At 35.0% G+C, this 17,146-nt stretch overlaps 1 protein-coding gene across 25 annotated transcripts in view; it reads left to right on the top strand.

Annotated features, from left to right (window-relative positions):
• Window positions 1-17,146, top strand: part of NCOA1 (nuclear receptor coactivator 1) — a 250,453-nt gene that overhangs the window by 210,659 nt on the left and 22,648 nt on the right. For all 25 annotated transcript variants that reach the window (XM_070235838.1, XM_023619408.2, XM_070235849.1 and 22 more), the window contains 5 exons: window positions 2,166-2,283; window positions 3,576-3,744; window positions 4,793-5,107; window positions 13,258-13,359; window positions 15,229-15,631. In XM_070235838.1, the coding sequence (XP_070091939.1) occupies window positions 2,166-2,283; window positions 3,576-3,744; window positions 4,793-5,107; window positions 13,258-13,359; window positions 15,229-15,631 (1,107 nt within the window). The remainder of the gene's footprint in view (window positions 1-2,165; window positions 2,284-3,575; window positions 3,745-4,792; window positions 5,108-13,257; window positions 13,360-15,228; window positions 15,632-17,146) is intronic.

The raw sequence follows: 17,146 nt of genomic DNA, 5'->3' as shown, positions 1-17,146 counted from the left end.
TGGTGGGTTTTGTATGCTTGGTTTTTCAGAATCCTACAGAATTTGATTTCTTTATCATTTGTCGTGATAGAGAAGGCAAGTTTAATTGAAAGCTATTATTATTTGCTTTTACAAATGAATTTGTTTTGTTTGTTTTGTTTTTTAGATTCCATATTTAAGTTAAATCATACAGTAATTGTCTTTTCTGTGTCTTATTTCACTTGGCTTAATACCCTCTGGGTCCATCCATGTTGTCGAAAATGACAAGATTTCATTCTTTTTTATGGCTAATATTCCATTGTGTGGGTATATGTATACAGTCACACACCACATAGCAAGGTTTTGGTCAACAATGGAACATATATATGATGGTGGTCCCATAAGATTATAATGGTCTGTGGTAGGATGTACCATTTAGGTTTGTGTAAGTGTACTCTATGATGTTCCAACGATGATGAAATCACCTAACGCCACATTTCTCAGAACATATCCCTCTTGTTAAGTGACACATGACTGTGCCTCATCTTCTTTATCCATTCATCTATGAACACTTAGGTTGCTTCCGTATCTTGACTATTGTGAATAATGCTGCAGTGAATGTAAGGGTGCATATATTTCTTTGAATTAGTGTTTCTGTTTTCTTTGGATAAATACCCAGAAGAGGAGTTGCTGAATCATATTGTGGTTCAATTTTTCATTTTTTTGAGGAACCTCCATACTGTTTTCCATAGTGGCTGCACCAGTGTACATTTCCACCAATGATGTACGAGAGTTACCTTTTCTTCCTGTCCTCACCTACACTTATTATTTTTTGTCTTTTTTTTTTTTTAAAGGATTGGCACCTGGGCTAACAACTGATGTATTTTTTGTCTTTTTGGTAATAGCCATTCTGACAGGTGTGAGGTGATATCTCATTGTGGTTTTGATTTGCATTTCTCTCATGATTAATGATCCTGAGCATTTTTCATGTGTCTGTTGGCCATCTGTATGTCTTCTTTGAAAAAATATCTATTCAAATTCTTTACCCATTTTTTAACGAGTTTGGTCTATTTTTTTGGATATTAAATTGTATAAGTTCTTTATATATTTTGGATATTAACCCCTTTTGTTGGATGTAAACAAAACAGAAACAGACTCATAGATACAGGAAACTGATGGTTACCAGAGCGGGGAGGGGTTGAGGGGTGGATGAAATATGAGGGAGTACAGTTAAACCCATAACAGTGATTAATTAATATCTGTTCATTTTAGAAATTTCAAATAACCATTAGAAACCTTAAGAGAAAATAAAAGTAATCCTTAATCTCAAAACCTAAAATCTACCAAGGATATATAACCTACCAGAATTTTTTTCTAGTAATATATATGAAATAGTTTATAAAAACAGAGTCATCCTGAATATAATGTCTTGGATTATGCTTTTTTTTTTCCATTTAATAGTATGTTATAAATATCTATAACATAATTCATTAATCAGTCCCTAAATTTCTGGAATTTAGGTTATTTGCATCTTTTCCTAGTATAAATAGTACAGAAATAACTGAAGCTTTCAAAAACATTCCCACACAGAAACTTTCTAAAATGCATATACTATTTTCTTCCATTTCAAAACATAATCCAACCTATTTTTCCATTTGTCATTGTTATAAGCATTAATTATTTTACTGTTATTATACCACTTTATTCTCAGTTAACAGCTGTATAGCTTTGTCCATTCACTAAATGCCCCTAGACTGCTATGCCCTTTAGTTTCTGTTCCTGCCTTTTATAGAACATATTTTACCTTTTGCTTGCAGCTCTCATTTCATGATAGTAACACTGTCCCTACTTATAGCATATTCTAATGTGCTTTAGACTGAAGAAGCAGTTAATCAAAATTGTTGTAATTATCTTTAAAATAAGTAATTTCTGACAGAGTCCTGAGTGATTCTCCTATGGTAAAATCAACTGACGTGCTAACTTCTTAACATCAGATTTTCTTTGATTCAAAGACCTTTTCTCACGTTCTCATATTATGTGGCCACATTGTAGGTAGTTTAAGTTTCTGAATAAATGATCTTTGTATCATTGAGGTAATATTTTATAGGGGAAATCTCACTCTACTGTATAATATATTACTTTGGAAAAATACTCTCATTTTATATTCCGTTGTGATACTGATTTCTTATCTTTTATTCTTTAATTAGGATTACCTGAGTTGGAGTTGGAAGCAATTGATAACCAGTTTGGACAAGCAGGAACAGGCGATCAGATTCCATGGGCAAATAATACAGTGACAACTGCAAATCAAAATAAACCAGAAGAGTGAGTAATACATTTTGTTTTTTATAAAGTATCAGATACCAACTTCTACAACAAAGAACTGCTTTTCCCAAACTGGATTCTAGTCTACATTGTTATTGTGTGAGATATCAATAGACGTGAATGTTTAACGAAAAAAAGGGATGGAGGAGGACACCGAGTTAAACAGATTTATTTATTGCATGACTACAAAGCTGATGTACAGTGTAATTACCAAGAGATTGATACATTGTGCAGTTGTTGTTTTATTTTTCATCTCTTGCTTTGCTTTGATTGATTACCGTAAAACTTCTGGGACCTCTGAATGAATTGGCCTCAGTACAACAATTATGTTGCTCTTGAGCTTTTAGTTATATAATTATATTTTCCAGCTTTTCTCTTTGTTTGGAGCAAGAGGGTATAAGAAGGGAAGTACTTTCTGCATCTACTCGGCATCCCATCTTGATTAGAATTTAATTTCTTAGTCCACATAGGTAGCTCCTTTCCAAAACATAGAGTACATTCCATACACAGCAACTAAAGGATAACTAGATGGTACCAAGTGTGATTTAGAGCCTTAACTATTAACTGTATTCCCCTTTACTTTCCCAAAAGAAGAATCCTTATAATTGTATAATTATGTTAGTGTTATTAGTATTACTATTATTTTCTATATATTTCTAAGTTTTATGCATCAGTTGGTATCAGTTTGGATTAGACTACGTATTTCCTACATGTAATCAACAGTTGTTTTGTTGCTTAACACTGAGTATGTTTCATTTTTCTAGTTTGATTTCTTTTGTAAATGATAATCATGTCATATTATCAATACACTATGATCATCTTTGAAAGTTAAGTAGTATAATATGTACTGTTTTGATTATGGTTCACTTATCAATAATTAGTGGCATTCATAGAATAAATAAGTAGAATAAATCTTAACATAGGGTAAATGATTTCCTGAGTTTTTGGTTGATTTATACTTTTTACTTTTGTTAAGAATTCTTTTCCCTTTATTAACTATGTTTGGTTAATTTTTCAGGCTATTTCTGTAAGCTAATATGAAGAATATGGAAAAAGAGTTCAGTGATTGGCAAAATAATGAAAAATATATTCAAGCTACATACGAACGTTCATAAATTTCTGCACATTAAGTATAGAACATTTCATTGCATAAGAATTGTTGAAAAAGCATCTCAACGGAGAATTTTCTAGAACTAGATTTGTGTATCTGTGTGTGTGTGTATTTACATTCTTAAGATTGAATACTTATTTGCTATATCAGTCTTAAACTTTCTTATATTTTGATTCTGCAGCCAGTGTATTAGTTCACAATTAGATGAGCTTCTCTGTCCACCAACAACAGTAGAAGGAAGAAATGATGAGAAGGCTCTTCTTGAACAGCTGGTGTCGTTCCTCAGTGGCAAAGATGAAACTGAGCTAGCTGAACTAGATAGAGCTCTGGGAATTGACAAACTTGTTCAGGTATGTATTGAAGTTGGCATTATTTAAATGATGCAGCCCTAAGGAGCTATAAAATGATTTTTAAGCATGATTTTTCAATATCGTTCCCACTGTGTTTTATTTGTTTTGTAATTTACCCTTGTGAAAGTTATCAAAATATATAATAGTTAAGTAATGGGTGTTTTAAGGAAAATTTCATAATAATTAGAATTAGAAAGTCTTAGCCTTTCAATATGGAACAGAATCTTTGAAGCTCCCTCTAGAATAGACTCCAGATTTATATCATCACTTCTTATTTTAGGGCTTAATTTATCATTCATCTATGCTAGACTTCAACCTATATAGTCAATGACAGTCCAACTTCCAGGTTAGTATTTTTCATACTGTGGGGTTAAAAAATCAATTTAGCACATCATGACCAGCATTTTTTTAATGGAGTAGAATAGTGTGGAACACAAAGTATTAGAATGCATAGCCCACAAAAAGGAGAAGTTATGTTTTATGAAACTTTCCTTTCAGTTACACACACGCACAACAGGTCCCAATTTAAATTATATTTTTTACAATGAGTAATAGTCAAAAAGTTTGAAAGCCGTCATTCTATGGCGTTCTGTTAGGTCAGCTATGTGTTTTTTTGTTCAAATAAGATAAAAGCATGAATTCTGTATCTGAGGTAGAAAAAATCCTAATTAATCCCTCCTTTAGGAATCTACTTTTATTGGTAAACTGTTAAATGTACAGTTTGTTGATTCTTAGTCTTTTTAATGTGGTTCTTTTCAGATCTTTTACCTTTATTTCAGGTCTTTATTTTAACCATATTTTCATCTGTTTACTGAGATTTTAAACATCTCAGTTGATCTATTAACCCATTTCAAAAGTAACTTTCATAAGTGATTCCTTTAGGTAGCAAACTTCTGGAGAGCTTCATGAATTCAGCATGAATATATTATGATGAAACATTCTAGAGATAACATGCTCTCAGATCCAAAATTAAATAGAGGAGCAAAATTAAATAGAGGAGCCTTGGCAGAAATTTATTTGTAAAATGTTCTGGCTTATTTTCCAACAGGGAGGTGGATTAGATGTATTATCAGAGAGATTTCCACCACAACAAGCAACACCACCTTTGATGATGGAAGAAAGAGCCAACATTTACTCCCAGCCTTATTCTTCTCCTTCACCTACTGCCAATCTCTCTAGCCCTTTCCAAGGCATGGTCAGGCAAAAACCTTCCTTGGGGACTATGCCAGTTCAAGTAACACCTCCCCGAGGCGCTTTTTCACCTGGCATGGGCATGCAGCCCAGGCAAACGCTCAACAGACCTCCAGCTGCACCCAACCAACTTCGACTTCAACTTCAACAGCGATTACAGGGACAACAGCAGGTGAGTACTCTTGTTTAGCAGGTGATAGTTTTTAAAGGTATATGCTAACTCTCTCTGTAATAAGGCAGCCCAATTGCTACAAGAAAGGTGTCAAGTCCACTTCCAGAACCTTTATGAAAAAACTATCCTTGGTCTGCTAGGATAAAAATAAGGGACACTTTCGTTCAATTAAAGAGTGCTGCCTCCCAACATGCTACTTTGAGACCTGCAATTTTTAAAAGCAGTTTAGTGTTGTTATTTGAGATAAAAAATATTTAGGATGAACATCATACAATTAAGTTAATAAAGAAGAACATAGCTTAATTTATAAGGTAGAGCATCAAGAGACACTGTTTATGAATGTTGGAGCAGAAAATGAAGTTTGTTTATGTTATTTGAAGTTGGAGTGATTGAAGCCTAGTGATGTTATTATATTAGGAGAGTGGAGGAAGGGATAGTTTGAGGGTCCTGGAAGTTGTGCATGAATTAAATCTTCTCTCTCTACAGGTAATAAGTAGGTAAAGTGGCATAAATATTTAAGACTGTATAAACAGCAAATATAAGGATGATCATCAAGAACCAAAAAAGCAAATGGTTAAAAGAATTGTATCTGGGAAGTGGTACTGGGGCTGTAGATTGTTACTTCTTGTTATTCATCTTTGTGTATTTTTTTCAATGATATGCATATATTGCTTCGAATTTTTTTTAAAAAAGTATTTAAAGCAATTCCCTGAAGCCTTACTAATTCAAGAAGGAAGAGAAAGAAGGAGCTGAATTATGTTGGAGAGGCAGTATGATATAATAGTTATAAGAATTAGCTCTAGTTTCAAGTCCTCATTCTAACCTTAACTTAGGTAAGTTGACAATTAAATTGTTTACCCTTTTAAAGCCTGTGATTCCTCATCTATAAAAAGAATCTAATATATCATTCCATTAGCTCACAGGTGATGTGTGGGTTAAATGAGATAATAGGTGTAAAAGCTCTTAGCGCAGTGCCTGGCATGTAGAGGCACTTAATACTAGCTATTATAAAATTTTATTCAATAAACATAATAAATAATATAAAGTGTTCTCCCCTTCTGCTTAAAAAGAGGAAGATGATGAAAGGGAGACAGAAAAAGGGAGTGATGAGACAGGAAAAAGTATTTTTTTTTAGTGGTAGACTAACAAAGAAAGGAATAATTTTTAAAATGCTGGGGTGGAATAAAGGACTCAAAGAGGAATTAAGGGAAGAGAGGGAAGAAAAGAGGAACAAAAAGAAGGGAATAGTGATATGTTCTAGGTATTAATTTAAGATAAACTACTTCTTGTTATAACTTATCATTCGTCATTAGAGATTACAAGAATAAAAAAATGCTTAATAGTTCCCCTGTATTTAATCTTTCACAAAACATATTTAGGAGGACTATACTAGGTACTGTGAGAAATACAAAGAATGAAAGATACAGGCAAGTTTCAGAACTTAACAGTCAGCTTGGGGTATTCAAAACGTATACACCTGAAAAGTTAAGTAACAGATCAGGCAGTAAGTGATTAAGTGCTAAACCAAAAAAGTAGAGGAAAGAGTAGATATGCTGATTTCCTCATTTTGTAGCGTGGAGTTCAGTAAATACTGTCTGAAGTTAAAGGTTCAGTGAGCAAGGCTGCACCAATAATCTAGGTGAGATACATGAATGAGTGAAATGATAATTCACATGTAGTTCAGAAAAAAGTTGGTTTTGCTGTAATGTACTCCTTAGGCAGAGTAGCAACGCTAGGATATACATGAAGTAAGGATGCAAATAGGTGAACATGACTCTTTGTTTCTTCCTTTATATATTATGGAGGTATGTCCAAAGTTTGGTGGTCTTGGTAGCCCAACAGAGTAAAATATCCATCAAGTTGGAGAAGTACAAAATTTCGGACATGCTATTTTTGTTTTAATTGAGATAACATTGATTCATAACATTATATAAATTTCAGGTGTACATTATATTTCGACTGCATTGTATTCACCACCAAAAGTTTAGTTGCCGTTCAAGGGCACACTGTGTTTTAAGCCCTCAGACTGTCAGTACACAAAAACAACTATACTGCCATATAAGACAATAACTCTGCTACCTAATTAGCCACATCATCCAGACCTACTCTTTGAATCCTTCCATAAATTCTTCTGTTCAGCAGTGGGGCACTCAGTCCATAGTGGCTCTTGCACTCCAGATGCTAGGAGTATTCCATGTGTCCATCTAAGGGCTCTCTGTGAGAAGATCTGGCCAAGACTTAGCTCAGCCAATGTCTCAGTTAATGCTTTCAGCAACAAGGAAAGAAAAAAGATCAACTCAAAGTTGTAAAACAGTGAAAAATATGTATTTTGACTCAAATATTGAGATGATACAAAATAGAGACAGGTCCAGGTGTGGTTACTTCAGAGCCTCAAGAATGTTATCAAGGATCCAAGACCGGAGATGAATCTATCTTTTTACTCTGTAACCCTTGGCAACTAGAAAAATGGCAGCTGAGGTTACAAATATCGCATATAAACAAAACTATCTAGTAGGAAAAGAGGAACTGTCTCTTTCCTATGGATCTCTTTTCAAAAGTCAGGAAACTTTTTCCAGAAGGTTCTTGTCCCTCTTTCCTCCCTCTCCGTACAAAAAAAGAAAAAAGGAAAAAAAAAGGATTTCACATATTTGGCTAGCCAGAACTGAGTCACCCTCACTACTTACTGGCAAGGAATGACTTAGAGAAGGTGTAGGTTACCCCTGAGATGTGTGATTTGGGATAGTTAGCTGAACAAAATCCTATTTTGTCATCAAGGAAGAAGAGGAGAGTAAATGACTGTGGTTTGGAAATTGAGGTTTAAATATATTATTTAAAGTTATATAGGCAAATTTACAGTTGAGATCAAATTGGTAAACTGAGGTGGAACATCTACCCTCTCTCTTGCCTTAAATTCTGTTAGATGACAGGTTGTATAATTTAAGTGAGTAAGCTCATATCAGTGCAGAAAAAAAGAATACCATCAGTGCACTAAAAATTAAGCAATTTTGAAACATAGAAAGCAAACATAAGAAACAAAATTATCATATGCAAATAATAGAACTGCTTCCATAGAAAATCCAAGAGAATCTATAGGGAACTTAGAACTAATAGAGAACTTCAGCAATGTTTCTACATAAAAGAACAAGAAATAAAAATTAATGGCAATCCTTTTTACTAGCAAAAACAAAACCAATTAGAAAATATAATTTCAAAATATATTCACAATTTGCAAAACTTAGGAAAGTATGAATAATAATTGAAAGTCAAAAAGAAGAGTCCAAAAAAAAGGTATTTGTGAATTAAAAGACTATTTTTCTGAAATTGAGCTATAAACTCAACATGGAATTTGACAAATAGATGCTAAATTTATTTTAGAAGCATGAATACAATCTTAAAGAAGAAGGAGGATGAACTTGCCCTACCAGATAGCAAGATTTAAAACCAAGCTTTAGAGCCAGCCCTAATGGCCTAGTGGTTAAAGTTTGGCATGTCCGCTTTGGTGGCCCAGGTTCAGTTTCCAGGTGTGGAACCACAGCACTTGTCTGTCAGTAGCCATGCTGTGGTGGTAGCTCACATAGAAGAACCAGAAGAGCCTACAACTATACACAACTATGTACTGGGGCTTTTAGGGGGAAAAGGAAGGAAGAAAAAAAAGAAGGAAGATTGGCAACAGATGTTAGGGTGAATCTTCCTCTGCAAAAATAAAATTAAAAACCTGTTAAATAAAATAAAAAAAAACAAGCTTTAGAAATTAAAACCAAACAATGTGTAACTGGCATAGGGATAGACAGTTCTATCAATTGGAACATAATAGAGAACCCAGAGACAGACCCAGGTGTGTACAGAGACTTAATAAGTGACAGAGGTGGCAATCAGTGGGGAAAGGATGGCCTATGTAATAAATGCTGGTACATTTTGCTGTCCCTGAGGGGAAAAACATTAAATTAGATCCTTATCTCATACCATACACAAAAATAAATTCTAGGTATTTTAATAACCTAAATGTGAATGTGAGGAGGTCTTTATGGCTTCTTAACAAAAGGACATACAGGAAAAGGTTGATGTTTGCATTAAAATTTAAAACTTATAAGTTAAAGAGATACCATAAACAAGGTTAGAAGACGGGCCACAGACTCAGGGAAGATATTTGCAACCCCATATAACTGACAAAGGATTAATACCTAGAATACATCGGATTCATAGCATGGCATTCATAATACACTTACCTCACTGGATTGACATCACCTGTTTACTTGTTGGTCCTATCCTCTCCTTCCCCCTTTCCTCTTGCCCAGCGTGGGAGCTGTAAGCATCAGGAATTCAGCACAGTGCCTGCTAATTTGAGAAAGCAAAGAAAGGGACATATTCAGATCTTTATCATAGCTTGTTTCTTTTTAATGAATTTTGAGAAGATCAGTTTAAAAACAGATATGATTTCTTGACCTTAAGTATATCTCATTGACTAGAATATGGTACATAGGAAAAAAAATATTCTAAATTTGATTATACAGTTATGAATAATCCCCAGTTGAGGGACACAGGGAGGAAAAACACCTGGACAACTAGTATAGGTGCATTGGTTGAGACTTAAAGAACAGCAAAAATGAAGGAAGGAGCTGGTGATTAAGAAATACAAAGTTATAAACCTTTAGATGTAGTATTGCTTACATCTCAAATAAGCAAAGGCTCAAAAAGATATATCTATAATACCAATAAGGAACTCCCAAAGTTCTATTTTGGGAAAAGGACAGCAGCAAAAATGGATAGACCTACTGCTTGGAGAAAATGATATAACATTGGCTGACAAAAGATACAACTATTCTATTCCAGTTTTGTTTTCTTCTTCTGTAGCAAGGTCCATGGTCTTCATATGATCAAGAAAAGAATAATATGAAGAGGGAGTAACAGTCAAGACAGATAAAGAAATATGGTGTACTTAGCCATCTTAAAACAAATCAAGACCAGATATGTTATGTGTTAGGTTACTAAAGAAAGGTGTGGAGCTGGTGTAAGAACCACTATTGATGATATTTTATAGATTATAGAGAATAGAAATGACCAGAAAATAGAACTAAGATCAAAGGGCAGAAAATACAGGGATGCAGATTTCACCTCTGGGTTTCTAGCAATGAAAATTGCCTGATAAAAGAATAAACTTATTTAAAGAACTCCTTGTCTTGGTAAGAATTTATGCAGTGGCTGGATCAGGGCTCTCAACCTCAATACTGTTAACATTTTAGGGCTGGATAATTCTTGTTAGCGAGGGGCTTCCTGTGCATTGAAGGATGTTTATCAGCATCCCTAGCCTCTATCCCTAGATACTAGTAGCAACCCCTCCCTAAGTTGTGATAACCAAAAATGTCTTCAGACATTACCAGATGTCCCTTGTGGGGCAGAATCACCCCTAGTTGCGAACCTCTGGGCTAGATAATCATCTTTTAAGTTTATTATAGAAGAACTTCTTGCTAAGGCATTAAAAAAAATCCATTCAGACAGACAAAATGACTGCCAGCCTTAACAGTGCACATGTGTGTGTGCATGTGCATGTGTGTTGGCTGGGTTTGTACTTTGCCACTGGCCACAAGCCCCACGTTTCCTTTGGTAGTACAACAAGCCTTTTGACCTGGCCTTATAGGCTTTTGAATTTGTGTCCAGAGCTCTGAGGACTACCAGCCTCTCTCCTCCCACTCCCTAACCCCCTAAAAGTTAAGATTTCTGAGGAGATAAAGGATATGGTGATCCTTTTGGGAAGACTTCCTTAGAAGAAGTAGGACTTGACCTGTTTGCCAGAAAATGGGTAGCATTTTCGTAATCAGAGAGAAAGGAGGGTCAGAATGAGACAGTTGTACACAGCATTAGTCAGGTGGTACACACAGATAGTCAAGGAGAGGGAAAAATGAACAAGAATTATTTCATGGGCAAAAATAGATCAATTTTTCTTCAATAGGAAGTGCTTGCAGGTTGCTGCTACTTAGAATAATGCTGTCTACTTCTAAAAATAGCCTATTTATTTTCTAAGGTTTTAACTTATTTTCTAAGGTTTTAATGTATTTTCTAAAGTTTTCCCATTTTTACTACTTCTCAAGCATCTTTCCTCTGTCCCCAGCCATTCCAGTCTCACGTTATCTCACAATTCAAAGAATGTATAAAGCTCCAAGTTTGGAATCCCAACTCCCACTCCCCAGACAATTTTACTTCTCTTTATTGCTAAGTATTAATGTATTTTCACCTGTCTTCATTGCCTTCTCTTCTCTTTTTGTACTTGCTGTTTTTGCTTCCTCAAGTTAACTCTACTTTCAGGGTCTCATTGAGCTCAGTCATGCTCTTTGTCCTGGGCTGAGTTAGTTGCTGCCTCTGCTGCTGTAGATGCCTGTAAATGTGGAAGTACAGCACTTGTGCATTGTGCTGTTCTGTTTTGGCCTCTGCCACTCAACAGAGAATTCCCAGAGGATAGATATTTGCTCACCTTAGTAGCCTTCAAACTTTATGTAGTATCTTGCATATACTGCGTTTTTGATAAATCTTTGTAAAATTAGTGCTTTATTTAAACTTATGTCCATGGTCTGTTGCGTTTAAGAAGGGTGTCGATTTTTTTACTTGAGTCTCTTTGATTTTTAAAACCGTAATGATAGTCTCTTTGTTTTTGAAGTGATTCTGAATGTTTTATCCTATTCTCCAATGCCTGAAAGTTGTAGTGTTTAGTTTAGTGTTTAGTGTTTACATTGAGCTTTTCCCCCAAAATCAGTTTGTTTTCTGATCTAATGGGAGCCAGAAAGTGAATGAAGCCAGAATTAAGAATTGAAGTATTCTGAGATGAGATATTTAATCACTGTTTACAGCTTTTTGGATTCTCTTGTAAAACTTTAATAGGCTTTCTAGTTTGCATATAATATATTAAAATGTATTAAATGTATTAAAATATATTGATATATCAATATCTTATATCAGTATAATTTATAAGTTACATAGTACCATACAAATAGAAAATAGTATTGATATTATTGTTACTATTCTTTCTCTAAACAGTTTATTCATGTCAAATTCTTGAACAAGAACTTCTTTAAGTCATAGATTGTTTATAAGGAAGTATCACTCGCGAGGATGCTTGTTTTGTTACCTGATAAAGTTAAGGGATGCCTATTACCTGGAACCCTAAGCCTGATATAGACAGCATCTTCCAAACTAGTATTCCATAGAATAGTGTTCTAGGAGATAAATGTTAATGGCTATATGTCAGAAAAAAAAGTTTGTGATAAATAAGTCGCATAGTATATCCCCTTTTTGGGGATCCACAATGTGCTTTGGCCAATTAAAGGCTCATAGAATTTCTGCAGTAAAGAAATCTATTTCACCTTGTGTAACCCATCATTTCCAATACTTAATACAGCACAGCATGCTATTTTCCTGGCACATCTATTAATATCCTGCAGAACAATGTTCTTTAGAACACCAATTAGGGAAATGCTGGTCTAAAGTAATTACTTCTTCTAGTTAAATAAATAGTCCATTTTCTCAGACCATTTGTTTCTTACATAATTCTCTCCAGCTATTGAAACCATGTTGGATTATCCTCAAATATGTACCCATCAGAGAGGCACCTTCCAAGTGAAAAGTACTTAAACTTTTTCACTCATCTTCCAGATCTTTGTAGAATGTGCTCTATTGTATACTTACTTTTTTACTTATAATAATTTAAGACCTAGGGCTGATGCTTCTTTTCTCTCCATTATTGCACTTATCTGAAATAACTAAGAATTAACATGTTTTTAAAAGTATGATAAAAGTGTTTGTGTGCACACATGTTTGTATACACACTGCAGAACACTAAATATGGCAGAGCACTTGAAAGTAGAATACATACGTGTACATATATATTGCACAGGTATTTACACATGTATGTATACATGTGTGTATGTGTGTATGTGTTGTACTTTTAAGTGCTCTGCCATATGTAGTGTTCTGTAGGCAGGAAATATTTGATAAATATTAGGAATTGCCATCCTTTTAGCAAATAAACATGGGAAATAATCTATTAAATCGGTCATATTAAAACTTGCTAGTAATCAGTAAAGTTTGTGTTACTCTGTAAGGACCACACTATATGTTTATATGTAGAACTGTGATATCTCATTGTTTCCATTTTTCTCTAGTTGATACACCAAAATCGGCAAGCTATCTTGAACCAGTTTGCAGCAAACACTCCTGTTGGCATCAATATGAGATCAGGCATGCAGCAGCAAATTACACCTCAGGTAATGTGAGAAAACCAGACAGTGTTAGTACTTCTCTAACCCAAGCCGTGTTTCTTAAAGTGTTGACTTGAGTGTCTTTGAAATGGTCTCTGAACTGATCTTTTAATGACGTTTGTAGTGTAGCTTTCTTCCAGAATGAATTTATAATCAACTTGTAATATCCCTTAATGATATTTGCTCTGAAGCCAAGGGTTCTTTTGTTTCTGTTTGTTTTGTGTTATCTAGTACTCCTTACTTAACTTCCACACATAATTTAATATTTTTGCTTCAACTGCTTTTTTATGTTTTCTTAACCAAGTTGACACAAAAATTTGGGGGATGATGGACTTTAGAGAAGATTTAAATAAGATTCTTCTTTTCTTCGTAAAATGGACTGAGGTGGATTTGGGGCAAATGCAGGAAGCCAACACTAACCAAAGGGGATAAAATACTGACAAAAACTGCTGATAAGCAGCAATACTGTTATCATCATAGATCCAGACTTGGGTTTCTCTTTCTTGTAAATCTCAGTGGTTAGCTCCTGCCATGATAATTAGATAATAAGGAAACAAGACCCCACTTTTGGAATTCACGTAAAGATGATTTCTATCAGAAAGTCGTATGTCACAGTTTCTTCTAGGTTGGACTATATCTAGTTGGCAAGTTTAATTTTAATGGAGCAGCATGCTGTAATCAGATCCTCGATCTGAACTGACGTTTTCTTAGGGGGGCTTTAATGACATGCCACGTTGCTTTGCAAGTTCGACCAAAAACTGATTGCAACCTAATTTTACCACTTCTTTCCTCACCATGGTATTATAACTATTAAAACACTGACTCTAATACCTAGAGAGTAGTCTTATCCTGTGACAGTAATATAAAATAGCTGTTTCCATTTATTTCTGTTTGTTATATTATTTCTAATTGATAAGTGATAATTTGTTTGGCATTGGTTCCTGGATTTCTGATTCTTTCTTTTTTTTTTTTTGGTGAGGATGATTCACCCTGAGCTAACATGCATTGCCGATCTTCCTCTTTTTTTCACTTGAGGAAGACTAGCCCTCAGCTAACATCTGTGACATTCTTCCCCTACTGTGTATGTGGATTGCCCACAGCACGGCTGATGAGCGGAGAAGGTCTGCACCCAGGATCTGCACCTGTGAACTTGGGCTGAGAAAGCAGAGCGTTTGGAACTTTAACCACTCAATCGTGGGGCTGACCCCTTGATTCTTCCTTTTTTAGTGGTGTTTATAGGTTTTTCTAATTGTAAAGATAATGCATGCTCATTATAGGTAATTTGGAAAATACAGAAAAGTATGATGCAGAAAGTTTAAATCACCTATAATCACATTTTATTCCTTTAAATAAGGTATAATAAGTGATCTCAGTGAGAAAAGGAAAAAACTAAATTTCTCCATACTAGAAACACAGTAAAGTTTTTGGAAATGAAAGAGAAAAAAGTCGGGACAACTGAATGTCAGATAAGATAGAAGTCATCAAGCATGTCTTCTTTCTCTTCTTTATGGTTTTCATGTTTTTCTTAACAGTTTCACGGCCTATAATACTAATAAATATATATACTTTTTTTGACTTTCCTCAGTTCTGTATAACTTTTAATTGAGAATTTGCATTTAACCAGCTCTAATAGTCAGATATTGTTTTAGCATTTCTCAACTACCTTTAATCTGTAAAATGTACTTAATTCATTTTCTCTCCTGTGATTATTACTTAAGAGGTTTTTGTTCTGTTTCTGTTTTAGTTTCCCTTGTACACTGGTAATTGCTACATCTTTTGTTGCTGCAAACTTCTAAGCTTATATCCTCTAAGCCTTCCAAGACAAGTAGTGATTATAATAATATTAATAAGTGAGGATTTTTTCCTCCCTTGCAGCCACCCCTGAATGCCCAAATGTTGGCACAGCGCCAGCGGGAGTTGTACAGTCAACAGCACCGACAAAGGCAGCTAATACAGCAGCAAAGAGCCATGCTCATGAGGCAACAAAGCTTTGGGAACAACCTCCCTCCCTCATCTGGACTGCCAGTTCAAATGGGGAACACCCGTCTTCCTCAGGGTGCTCCACAGCAATTCCCCTACCCACCAAACTATGGTACAAATCCAGGAACCCCACCTGCTTCTACCAGCCCATTTTCACAACTGGCAGCAAATCCTGAGGCAACCTTGGCCAACCGCAACAGCATGGTGAACAGAGGCATGACGGGAAATATGGGAGGACAGTTTGGCACTGGAATCAATCCTCAGATGCAGCAGAATGTCTTCCAGTATCCAGGATCAGGTATGAGGATCACAACTGAATGTTGCTTTTATAAGTACTCCATACAAGCTCAGGTCTCTCTTCATGTGTGTTTTAGTTCACTGACGTTAGGCAATATGCTGAAGGAGAAAGACATTGATGTGGGAGTCAGGAGATCCAGGCTCCAGACTCAGCTCTTGCCACTAAACGGTTGAATGGTTTGAGGTTTATCTCTCTTTGATAGTGAAGATGATTAAATTAGAGGATCTATAAGGACCTGTCTGATTCTAAAATTTGTAACATTTTGTGTGCAAAGCACATTTTCTTATTTTCTCTCATGGATCCCTATAAGAGTCTAATGAAAGTGTGCTTCAGACAATGGGTTTAAATACATTAACTTGGAATCAACATACAATTTTTTCATTATGTTGGAGGTTTTATTTTTGATAGTTTACATCAGGATAATCAATCTTCCCAAAGTGTCTCGGACTTCTCATTGATGTCACCACTCTTAGCAGTTTAGGTTGTAAGCTATTTCTCTGCAACTCAGGTAACTTTCTGGCTTCCAAAAGGTTTTTTCTTTTTTTAATCTTTCATTTGCATTGTCTCTCTTCCATTCTCTTTGTCCTAGGTGGTGATATCTTTTTAAGTTTTTCTTCTATCACTTTGAGATTCTAATAGATAATGACAATAAAACACATTTGATTAATCCATCATTTTTAATCAAACTTTGATTCAAAATTAAGGGCAAATTCCTGAAAAAAAATTGAAATAAATCTTTTGATTTTTGTAAGTGAAAGAAAAAGTAAATTTTTGTTGTTGTTGAGGAGGATTGGCCCTGAGCTAACATCCGTTGCCAATCTTCCTCTTTTTGTTTGAGGAAGATTGTTGCTGAGCTAACGTCTGTGCCAGTCTTCCTGTGTTTTGTATGTGGGTCACCACCACAGCATGGCCTGATGAGCAGTGTGTAGGTCTGCACCCGGCATTGGAACCTGTGAACCCTGGGCTGCTGAAGTGGAGCACGTGAACTTAACCACTATGCCACTGGGCTGGATCCCAAGAAAAAGTACATTTTAAGCCTGCTTAAAAATGAATTTCAATGAGAAAGCTGCTGTTTGACTTGAATAAAATGTTGAAGATATATAGAGATTTTTGACAGCTAAGTCAGTTTAGACTTTTCATTCTAATGGCAACAAGTGCTAAAATCCTTTGACTATTAAATTAAGTATCTGAAGAGATTTGTGTCAGAGAGTACTAGAATTCTCTAAGACATTTTAATCAAAATTATGCCACATTAGTTCCTTTGTCCTCAAGACAATGAAGTCATCTTTGGCTGGTTTCTATCACTGACACTATCTCTGCGGGCAAGAAAAGGATTATAAATCCATATTTTAATTATAAGATTGAATGGGAGTGACCTTCAAAAGTGTTATATTTTCATGTCTGATGATTTCTATATGCAGAGAATTTGACAAACCCTTTTCACTTTATTCTAGCCTGCAGAAGTACTTTCTCCAATGTTAGAAGACTTGTATAGTTATCTGTTTCTCCATTCCT

Source organism: Equus caballus, chromosome 15 (genome assembly GCF_041296265.1).
Source record: "Equus caballus isolate H_3958 breed thoroughbred chromosome 15, TB-T2T, whole genome shotgun sequence".
In the NCBI taxonomy this organism is placed as follows: domain Eukaryota; kingdom Metazoa; phylum Chordata; class Mammalia; order Perissodactyla; family Equidae; genus Equus; species Equus caballus.
Note: the sequence above shows the minus strand (reverse complement) of the source record. Positions and strands in the feature narration are given on the sequence as shown.